The sequence below is a fragment of the Ptychodera flava genome, chromosome 5 (assembly GCF_041260155.1).
Source record: "Ptychodera flava strain L36383 chromosome 5, AS_Pfla_20210202, whole genome shotgun sequence".
Classification (NCBI taxonomy): domain Eukaryota; kingdom Metazoa; phylum Hemichordata; class Enteropneusta; family Ptychoderidae; genus Ptychodera; species Ptychodera flava.
This window is the reverse complement of record NC_091932.1, coordinates 29,693,887-29,705,837: the sequence shown is the minus strand read 5'-3', so window position 1 is coordinate 29,705,837 and position 11,951 is coordinate 29,693,887. Positions and strand designations below refer to the sequence as shown.

The following is an 11,951-nucleotide window of genomic DNA, read 5'->3' as shown; positions in this document are numbered from 1 at the left end:
AGTAAAAAAGACAGCAATTCTTGGTCTTGGACTTTACTCGGGGCATTTGACACAAGGAGCATGGAGGTACACGCGAGCAAATAGCTAAGGGACTAGTCAGTTGCGTAGCCAGGGGGGCGGTGGATTCATGGGGGTCACCCTGTCTCATCACTTTGGTGATGGGAGCACCATGTTTGTGAAATGCCCAATAAGGGGGGGGGGGGGGGTGCAGTGTGTTTTTCAAGTTCAACAAGGGCTCATACTTGCATAAAATGCATTGTGCCAGCCACAAATTTCAGCATTGAGTTGCATTTTTGGGCGCCCTTCGGGCGCGTTACTTTAATAATAATAAGACATATTTTTAGAGCCCTGTCCTAGTGCAAAACTTTATATATAATATATATATATATATATATATATATATATATATATATATATATATATATATATATATATATATATATATATATACTGAATTATTCAATTTATATTCCACCTTTTGTTAACCTTTGTTTCACACAGGGGGGGTCACCCTGTTTTTGAAAGTTGGAATGTGGGGTCACCCCATTTTTGAAAGTTGGAATAGGGAGTTCAGCCACTTTTTGACGTCGGCAAAAAATAATCCACCCCCCTAGGCCAAACAAACTGACCAGTCTCTAATACAACGGTTGTGTTTTCGAGAATTAGAAATGACCAGACACTCAAAACACCAGTAAATCAGCGACGCTCAACCGACAGAGTATATGAGATTCATTGAAGACGGCATGGAGGTCGCAAGAGATCTCTTTCTACCTCCATGCCATGTTCAATGAATCTCATATACTCTATCGGCTGAGTGTCGCTGATTGACTGGTGAATTGGAATATCTGATCATTTCTAATTCTCGTATTAAACACAACCAAGCACCATGCTCTGTGTAGGCCCTACCGCCACTCTCCTTGCGTCGAATGCCCCGAGGAAAGTCCAAGACCAAGAATTGCTGTCTTGTTGCACAAATTTGCCTTCATCCATCATAGTGCATGGGTTTATTGCACCAAATTTCCGAATTAAATTTTTGTCTTTATTCTCTTAACTCTGTAGACCGCGAAAGTAGGTTGCACAGCCGACTGCAGTGACCTGCAGTGAACGAGCACTGTGTGGTCGACGCCTAGCGCATGTCCTTTCTTCTAGGAACAGCCCAGATCAGTGGTGATCTCTCCTGATAGCAATACCACGGTCATTGTTGTCGCTAGCACAAAATAAACAAATGCACTTGAATAGCATAAGTGCTAGCACTATGCTAGCTCTTCATGGCAGGGCTATATGTTACCGGCGTTATACGGCCTCCCATAGTGGCTCTTGTGGTGGGAGGCCGTATAACGCCGGTAACACACAGCCCTGCCATGCAGAGCTAGCTCTAGCCGCGTACGATACCGGGCAGAGTTCAATAACGCTTTCTGAGCACAAGCATCACCAGGTATTACACTCATTCCAAGACGAGTCTGCATGTAAAAGTGTCCCATGGAGTCTGTGTATAAAACTTCCTAGCTGGCTGTATGTAAAATTTTCCAACCAAGTCTGTGTATAAAACTTCCCAGCTGGCTGTATGTAAAATTTTCCCACCGAGTCTGTGTATAAAACTTCCCAGCTAGCTGTATGTAAAATTTTCCAACCGAGTCTGTGTATAAAACTTCCCAGCTGGCTGTATGTAAAATTGTCCCACCGAGTCTGTGTATAAAACTTCCCAGCTGGCTGTATGTAAAATTTTCCAACCGAGTCTGTGTATAAAACTTCCCAGCTAGCTGTATGTAAAATTTTCCAACCGAGTCTGTGTATAAAACTTCCCAGCTAGCTGTATGTAAAATTTTCCAACCGAGTCTGTGTATAAAACTTCCCAGCTGGCTGTATGTAAAATTTTCCAACCGAGTCTGTGTATATGACTTCCCAGCGTGGTGTGTCTTCAGAACGAGTTTTTATATGTAAAATATTTCCGCCTAGTCTGTGTATAAAAATTCCCAGCGTGCTGTGTCTTTAGAACGAGTTTGTATGTACAATTTTCCTACTGAATCTGTGTATAAAACTTCTCAGCTATAGCTCTCTTCAAAACGAGTCCGTATGTAATATTTACCCACCGAGTCTGTGTATAAAACTTACCAGCTATAGCTGTGCCCTAAGAACGAGGCTGTATGTAAAACTTTGCTGTGTAGTTGTATTATCAGATCGAGGCTGATATATATAAACGTTTTGCAGCTGTGCTGAGCTGAGTAAGTTTCTTACATATAGAACCTCGTTCTGATACAGCGATACTTCATCAGACCGAGGCTGATATAAGATTTTGCAGCGCTGTCAGATACTGTAGAAGTCAGCAGCAGCCTCGAAAACGAGGCTTAATGTAAAATCTTCGAGCTGTATCAAAGTCCGATGTACGTATACATACGTACGTGGGTACGTACGTATGTATGTATGTATGTATGTATGTATGTATGTATGTATGTATGTATGTATGTATGTATGTATGTATGTATGTATGTATGTATGTATGTATGTATGTATGTATGTATGTATGTATGTATGTATGTATGTATGTATGTATGTATGTATGTATGTATGTATTATATGTATATGTATGCATACGCAAATGTGTGGGGCAATGTATCTGTATGTGTGTGTATACACACACACACACACACACACACACACACACACATATATATATATATATATATATATATATATATATATATATATATATATATATATATATATATATATATATATAATCCTCTCTATATATACATTTGCCACCTCTTCTATCTCTAAAAAGAGCTTGATTGTGTAAATTAATTTTTTTACATTTGGCGCCTCATAAAAGCACTGAAATTTACCGAGTTCGTATTCAACGTACCAAACACAGGCGTTGAATCATCCCTCTACTGATACAACCAGAACAGGAAACACCAACAGAATCAGGTGAGACAGTCACACCTACTGCAAAGCAACAGACACCCGTGACAAAGCCAAAGCAACACCAACATGCAACCTCTGACGGAGATAGCCCAAATGATGGCCTATCAACGTTTACCACTAAAACAACCAATAACTTTGGAAGCGACCCAACCATGTACATGTCATTGAAAAGATCATTCAAAGCCACTGTAACGACGGCTGGATACAGACATCTGAGAAACTAGATTTCCTGCATAAATATACGCAGGGATATCTGCATAAAATCGTCAAAGACCATCTACAACGATATGTAGACGACCCAGACGAGTCATATAGAGAGGCATGGATAGAACTAGAAGATATAGATTCAGCAGCCCTACAGTTATCATCGCAGTAATTCTTGTAAGACTGAAGTCCTTCCCGAAAGTTAAACCAGACAAATGCATAAAGCTACTCTAACTATCGGACTTATGTTCTAACACAGAGGCACACATAAGAAAACTTCCTGACCTTTCATCCCACAATACACCACAGGGACTCAAGCCCGTCATGAAGAATTTACCAAGATTCGCCCTCAATAAGCGGAGAGGTAACGTGGCATCTTACTAACGACATCACAGATTTCCTGAAAGATACAGCGAAAACAGCATGCGATCCTGATATTCCACGATCAGACAACACCCCCTGGAACAAGTAAGTCAAAATCCAGCTTACAAACGAAGACAAGATCGCATGTACACTCAACGAAATCATCAAACGACGAAAAACAATGTCTCTTCCACGAGGCTACGGGACACGACCTGAAAGATTGAAAAACATTTTTAAAGCAACCAGTTGCTGAGAGAATGGTACTGTACAAGAAGAAAGGCTTGTGCTTTAAATACACTTAAAACATCTCGCCAATGACTGCACATCGACCATCGAATGCGCTATATGCAAGAGCAAGAAACACGTCACCTGTCTCCACGCTACACCAAGCGACAGATCGAGGCAGAAAACAACCAAAGCCAAACCAGAAGGTTAGAAAAAGGAAACCAAAGAAGCTAAAACAAAATGCACCAGACTCACGAAATGCCCAGCCGGACGTTTGTGTTGGAAAATAGTCCTCGCAAAGGTGCACACGTGAGACAAACCAGCAGACTACATAGAAACTTACATAGTCATAGACGACCAGTCCAATGCCTGTATGGGTGACAGCAACCTCTTTGACGCACTGAAGATACACGGCCCAGACCTTGAGTACAAACTGTCAACATCCAGCGGCAAAGAAGAATTCAGAAAGAGACGGCGTAGCAATCATGTCATCATAGAATCAATTGATGGAAAGAAGAAATTATCTCTTCCCATCATGCTAGAAAATGACAAAATACCGAGCGACAAGAACGAAATACCCACACCAGATATTTGCAAGACCTTCAAACATCTGAAGCATATCATCGATTACATTCCAGAACCGAAAAAGATCGTTGGAATTCACCTCCTCATCGGCAGAAACTGCCCTGAACAATTGAAAGTCAGAGAAACAAGGAACGGACCTGTAAACTCGCCTTGGCCTCGGGTGGACAATATCAGGCGAGCTGTGCCTGGAGACAGCAAGCGGTGTAATCCGCACTTCAGTACACCATAAGACTTCAACCCTCAACAGCTACGACGAATCAACGCTCGAATGTAATCATCACATCCACATCAAAGACATAATAGGCCCGAAACCCGTCAACTTTGGCATCATCGTCTTTAAACGTACACCTTAGGATGAACAAAAGGCACCCTCCATTGAATACAAGCAATTCCTGGACATAATGCAACGAGAAGTCCATGTAAATGAGGAAGGCAATCTAGAACTTCCTCTCTCCTTCAGGCAAGATCCGTAGAAATTACCGAACAACCGACAATCACCTCTGAATCGATTCTACAATCTACAGAATCAGCTTCAGCGTATGCTACAAATGATGGAAGAATACTTTCAGTTTACGAAGAAATGATGGAACGCAATCATGCAAGTCCCTTTCCAGAAGCCAAAATAGATGCCGACAATGCATGGTACCTACCACACTTTGGAGTCTACCATCCTGAGAAACAACAGATCAAAGTAGTATTTGATTCCAGTGCAAAGTACAAGGAGTATCCTTGAACGACGCATTGCTTCAGGGACCTGACCAAATGAACAGCCTCCTCGGTATCCTACTACGATTCCAACGCGAGCAGACAGCACTAATGGGCGACATAGAGCAAATGTTTCACAGCTTCCACGTCAACAAAGAACAAAGAGACCCCACGAAACCAGTAATTCAGTTCAGAATTAACGTATACCTGTTCGGCAACGTCTCCTCACCAGCCATTGGTACCTTCAGAGTGAGAAAGATTGCTGAAGACAGCATATCTACATATGGAGAGACGTGAAAGAGTTCATGGACAAGAACTTTTACGTTGACGACGGACTAACCTCAGCACCAGACCAGATGCAAGGAAAACTATCAGTCTAATCAAAAGAAGAGGAGACTTACTGGCGACTATAAACGTCAACTTTCACAAAATTGTTTGTAATGACAAAGAAGTCATGACCGCACTCCCAAAAGAAGTACGAGCCAAAGATCTGCAGAGTTTTGATTTCAACTGAGACACCTTACTGACACAGAGATCATTAGGGTTCAAGTGGTCTCTAGAGGCGGATGCATTCACATTCGAAGTAGACTTGCAGGAGAAGCCATTCTCAAGGCGCGGAGTACTGGTGATCGTCAACTCAATATACGATCCAACACAGGGTACAGGGGACAGTCCCCTGGGGTGAAACATTGCCAACTTGCTTTCGACTCCAAACTGTGTGACTGTGTTTCCAATGCCTACAATTCCTTATCTCCTCTTCAACCAGTGCACATACCACTCTAATTGCTGCGCAAACATTGCCAACTTGTTAATGACTGAGCGTATCAGCGGATAGTTAATAAGTCAACATCACAGCCGTCCCACACGTAGTGAAATAATTAATGCGTGTGGGACGGCTGTGGTGTTGACTCAATCACTTAATCCGCTGATACAGACAGCGGATTAGCAAGTTGGCAATGTTATCGGAGCAATTACAGAGGTGTATACACAAGTTGGAGAGGAGATAAGGACTTGTCTGTAATAATAAAGCAGTCAGACAGTGTAGAGTTGAACTCTTTATTTGAAATATCATAGTCAAAATTAATAAAATCAAATAAGGTAAACCATTGCACAAAAAACGCCTTCCTCCCCACCCCAGGGGACTGTCCCCTGTACCCTGTGGATCCAATCGGTATACTCGCACCAGTTTCCATAGAAGGAAAACTAATATTACGAGGCCTCATGACATAAACTAAGGACTCAACTAATCAAACATTGGATTGGATGAAACATTACCAGAGAAATACTTACCCATATGAAGACGCTGGTGCAACAACCTCAATTACATCACTAGGTACATCTACGACGATGCTACACTCCATCCGCCTTCTGACCCATCAAGAAAACTGAGTGTCACATTTTCTCTGACGCCAGCAATGAAGCCATAGGTGCCGTACCGTACTTGCAGTCGACCGACCATGAAGACAACGTATAGTCAAGTCAAAATAGGGTTAGACCCACCACAAATTGCAACAGAATTTTTTTCTTCAGAATGCATTTTGGAGAGGTACCCAGAACAACATATCAAAAGTTTACTCGAATCTACCTTGGGGAAATATGTCTAATTTGCATAAATCAAATATGGCTGCCAGCCGTCCTACAAAATAACATAATTGGCCATATATCACATGTTAAACAAGCTATTTCAGTGATTTCAGAGTCTGACACTACTTATTTGGCACGGGGAATCATTTCGGAGATCTTTGTATAAATCACAATTTACGCTTTGGTTGTAAAGTTACGACGATGTTAACGATACTGTGAATGTCAATCTATTCATATCCACGGGCATGTAAACAAACCATTATTTCAATGTATTTATGGTCAGTCGCGTGTTTCAACTCGGCCAATAAAAATGCGACGGAAATATAATTTGACATCGACTTAGCCAATTTTACATGATACCTATACTTGTTACCTTTCGCCTAGTGATCAATGTCTAGAAATCAAAAAAGAAAAAAACAATGATAATGATATTTACGTAGCAAAGCCTCGATACCCGGATCTGCCACCATGTATTACTGCTCACCTTCTCCCTTTGGCTAATAGCTAGCGAGAGGACGTTGGAATGCTGAAACAGAGTAAGCTTAGCGGCTAAAAGTTTTCAAAGATAACACCGTTTATTTCTTGAACATAGGTGTTACATATTGCCGGGTGATGTCCCTTCTCCCTTCTACCTGTTCACTTCTGCCTATGTCCTCTACCTTATGTGCCTGTGTTCGTAATGAAACCTCTTATGCATATTGCTTATTGCATATAGTTGAAATACTAACTTGCCATATTATCCTCTTTAGTATACATGTGGTTTAAACGCGAGATTACATGTTCTCATGATGCTACGTCAATACCATTATCATTTTATGGTTTTGATTATGATTTCTTGACTTATTGGTCATTAGGCAAAAGGTATCAAGTGTACGTTTTACGTAAAATAGCAGAGTAAACATCAATATGAATGGCCACTGTAACAACCCAACATATCAAAGTAAAGATCACACCGTGGTCACAAAAGTCATTTTGATTCAGCTTTCTTTAGCTATACTGTATTCCTTGACGAAAACGTAAATCACGTCGTAAAGAACAATCATAAATTTCACAATGATTAAGTAGAAGGACAATACATTTATTTTATAGATCAAAAAGCTGGAAGCACATTAACATGATTGCAAAACTGAGTACATATCTGAAATAAAATAGAAATCCAATTCCTAAAAAATATAAGGGTTTTGTAAATTAGGCAGAATCATAATCATTGTACAATCGTTCCGGTTTAAAGGACAGTTTGACATGTATACTTTCTTTGTATTCTTCAATGGTTTAGCAAACTATTTTACTGGTATTTATTTTTCAGAATTTCATTCAGAAAATCAATGAGGTCAAATTTTGTAAATTTCGAACATGAAATCAGTACAGTTGCAATGACGCCCAATCTATTGTATTCAAATGCACAGATGTATGGTTGTAATGGTATCTTAAATGGAGCAAACTCTCTGTTATCTGTCTATATGTCTATTACTGGAAATAGCTCTTTTTTTGTTTTTCATTATTTCTACTTTGGAAAGCAAGCACATAATATAAATATGTCGAAACAACAAAACATATTAGTTGCATTATGAAATGTTCATGTTGAAATATTAATTCTTGTCCATACTAAAGATCAGTTGTCAACAATAGACGATGTTCCGCTGATTACGAGATCTCGCGAGACTTTAATACATGCCCGTAGAAACAGCTTTCCAGCTTAGTAATACAAGTCAAACTTTGTATGGAACTAGTAAAAGTGCAGAACTGAGCAAAGATTGAAACTTCATATATTTTATGCAGTGTTAACGTAATTAGCGACTTGTCCTGTTTTACGCAGTTTGTCCTGTGTTGCGAGAACACGTCCACTGCGAACCACATAGTCTCGCGATATCTCGGAATGTCTCGCGCGGTTCGGAACATGTTCTATTGCATTGGTCATGACACAAGGTCAGGCTGTGATGACATGTTCAACGGGACACATTGCAGAACATTTTTTTCAAAGTACATTTAAAAACAGAAAAAAAATGAAAATACTAAAACAGTTACATCTGACAAAATTTTTAAAAATATTGCAAGCTTTCATATGAGTTAATCACCTTGAAGGCACTAGTTTGCAGATTATGTTTCTACCGCTATTTCATACGTTTGATTCACGTCAAAAGATGTAAAACGGAAAGACTCTCCAGACATTGGCTGCGTGTAGCCATAACAAACAAATGATACCTTGGCAGAAGGTCCATCACAGTATTTACTCTTTTTAATATCTGATCTGTTAGGTTTCAATATCGCTTCAGGGGTGGACTATTTGATTTAAGGAGTGCAGCGGTCAATTGCGAACTTGCATCTTTGAACTTTTGAGGTTCTAAAATTCATTTACTTTGTATGCAAGATATATATACTTCCCTATAAGTACTATACGTTTTGGGCACCTTTATGCGAATGGATGTATTTTTAGAGTGGTGGGGTTGTTGAAATATTTCCAAGCAATTGGTGATTTGGAGAATAGTTTTCCTTTCAACCAACCCGCGTCTAATATACGCGTCTAATCCCTTAATTCCCAGAATAATGTAAAAAACATTTACTGTACATGTGAAACAAAAGTAGATGATTTACGTCAGATATTTACCACTTGCATATTTTAATTAGAAAGTTTGAAGCAATAATACATTCGCTGAAAACTCAATACTGAAAGTTACCTTTTCTCTAGTTCTTCACAAGCTTGACTTGTCTCTTGTTGTATATTTTGTGTTTGGTAATTTTTGTTAGGTAGCTTGATTGTATGCTTCTGTGTTGACATATAACTCCTATAAATGGCTTTTTTGTTGTAACTTTTCGATGCAATTACGGTTCAAGTACTGCATTGAGCTACACAAATTGGTTGCACTCGGGCTGGTTTCAGAAAACCAAGCATGTAAATGGTAATACTTTCTCATCGTTCGATCCACACGGCTTAGCTAAGCTCGTAAGCATGGTACAGTCGCCTTAACTGAGCATGTGTTGACAAGTAACGTAAATACAAAGAGATAAACGAAGGGACAAACGACATACGTACGAAAGATACGTCAGAAGAGACAATAAGACGACCAACGAGTATGCAAGCAAAGAAACAAAAACAAACAAATTGACGGCAAAACCTATAATATGGCAATTATTTGCAGCAGAGTAATTACGAGACATCTAATCAAGGTACACAATCACCCTGCTACACAATGGCACCCTCTCTCTGATTTTATTATTTGGAGAGCAGGACCGCGCTACAGCAGAGTGATTACGTGTGTTGTCGCTAGACACTAGCTGTTTTGTCATTTCACCGCGGTAATTAATATTTCTTTAAGCTACTGATCATTCAAAGTGAGTCAGATGATTTGGGGTTTCACTATGCCGCAAGTGTTTCCTTTTCGTGTTTGCGTAGAATCGCCTCTCTATTATATCCAGCTGACTTTTGAAGGTGAATGCATGCGTCAGACTTGTTAATGATACAAAGGATATGATATTAACATCCCAGATACGTACTTGACCCAGTATTACGCTTGAGCGGTTTGTAAAGAATATGGGAGAAATAGCGATTTACGAAAAAATATCAAAGGTGTGTTACGTATCGTGGTCTGTTACGCTACTGATATCTGCTACCCCTCATTAAATGAACTTGGGAGGGTAACAGTTTTACATATTTTGCAAATAAAATACTAGTAACATAACGTGCTTTTTCATGTGTGATATCTACTGATTCAGAATGCACGCATTCATCATTTCCAATTTCGTTCAGCGGTGGATAATTTTGTTGACCATCATATACTGAATCAAGTTGTCTCAGAATACGCCAATTCAAGCCTTCTCTTCCGCTTGCCCAGAAATGCGTTCCTTGGCGACAACTTCATAGGGGATACATCTGGTACCAAGATTTCTAAAGTTCGGGTCCAGGCGTGACTTGCCTTTTCCTTTGACCGGAGATAAAGTAAACTGCTGAAACAAACTGGTGAATATCAGAAACATATTATTCCTCGCCAAAATCTCTCCCATGCACATACGGCGTCCAGCGGAAAAGGGGAGGTAACTCTCTTGTCTTTTAGTTATAGCCACCTATGGGATTTGACATGGCAGTATTCAGGCCTCTACAAAATCAAATAGTCCTGGGAAACTATGTAGCACAAATTGTTCGAATAATTTGAATGCCCTCTCATCAAATATTAAATGCCTGAAATAATGGTAATTCTTGTAATACATGAAAATTATTGCATTTTTCAAAGTTTAAGAAACCACTCCTGCTGTTAAAATGAAAGCAAGAGCTCATTAGTATGTGCAATCCCCCACAAGGTGAAACGTCAAGAGAAAACGTTCTGTTAACTCTTCCAAATTAGTAAACAATATATTATATATGTACTTGCTTCCAATGTTTACAAAAAGGTGAAAAGAAGACCTACCAATAACAGTGTTCTCCGTAGTTTCATGTGGTAGGTTAAGCGGTGCAAGAGTTCTGATTCTCATTACTTCGAGGATGACAGCTTCGCAGTACGGTAATTTAGTCTTGTCGGACAACAATGGTAATCGAGCTTTTCCGATGATATCATCTATTTCTTTGTGTACTTTCGCCTGAACATCGGGATGGCTCACCAAGTACGCCACACACCAATTTATGGTTTGAGTTGTTGTATCGAATCCGGCTGGAATGAGAGTATAATATTGAAATGTCTGAGTACAGACAACTACAGACAAGTATCAACAACTGTTGCAAACAGGTGTTTGTTTGTCAGTAGACTGCACAACAATTCAAGTTCAAATTATTTCTTTGTTCATCATGACCAGTAAATGTAAAATAACAATGTCTTTCCCATTTCATTACTAATGGTAAATACGGCAAGTTTTCAATCGGATTCAAACTCACAACATACGGTAGCCAGTCACCAAACGAAGAAACAGAACCGCTCGGCCAAATACCCACTCAGTGGTCCAATAACCGAGCCAAGTTATCACAATTTTTCTGACTGTGATCCCTCAACACGCTATAGAGTTAGCACTTACGCTCGAACACTCACTGTCACAAACTGCACAAAAATTTTATCAAAGTAATGAATACATTGTATTCATTTTCATATGATTCATATGATTTAGCACAAATAGCAAAATGTGTATCGATGCAGCATGCTAGAAATGTTTACTAAATTTCAAATATCACAATTAAAATAATTTGGTACAAGACCACTTTCTAATTTCTTCTAAGCCAAGGCAGTATCAGTAGCGTTGAGCTAATTTTTTCTTATTTCAGCGACACGAAGCCTTTTTGGAGGCATAAGATCAATATCTGCTTGATGATAAATGTTTTGTGTGGGCAAAGCAACATACATTTTGAGTAAGTATGAAAATAGCGCCACAGTGGCACTTTT

General features: G+C 39.6%; 1 protein-coding gene across 1 annotated transcript in view; it reads right to left on the bottom strand.

The window, feature by feature from the left end:
• The window catches only part of LOC139133634 (cytochrome P450 1A1-like), a 122,002-nt gene that overhangs the window by 83,564 nt on the left and 26,487 nt on the right, over positions 1-11,951 (bottom strand). The window contains exon 9 of the mRNA XM_070700383.1: positions 10,992-11,231. Coding sequence (XP_070556484.1) covers positions 10,992-11,231 — 240 coding nt within the window. The remainder of the gene's footprint in view (positions 1-10,991; positions 11,232-11,951) is intronic.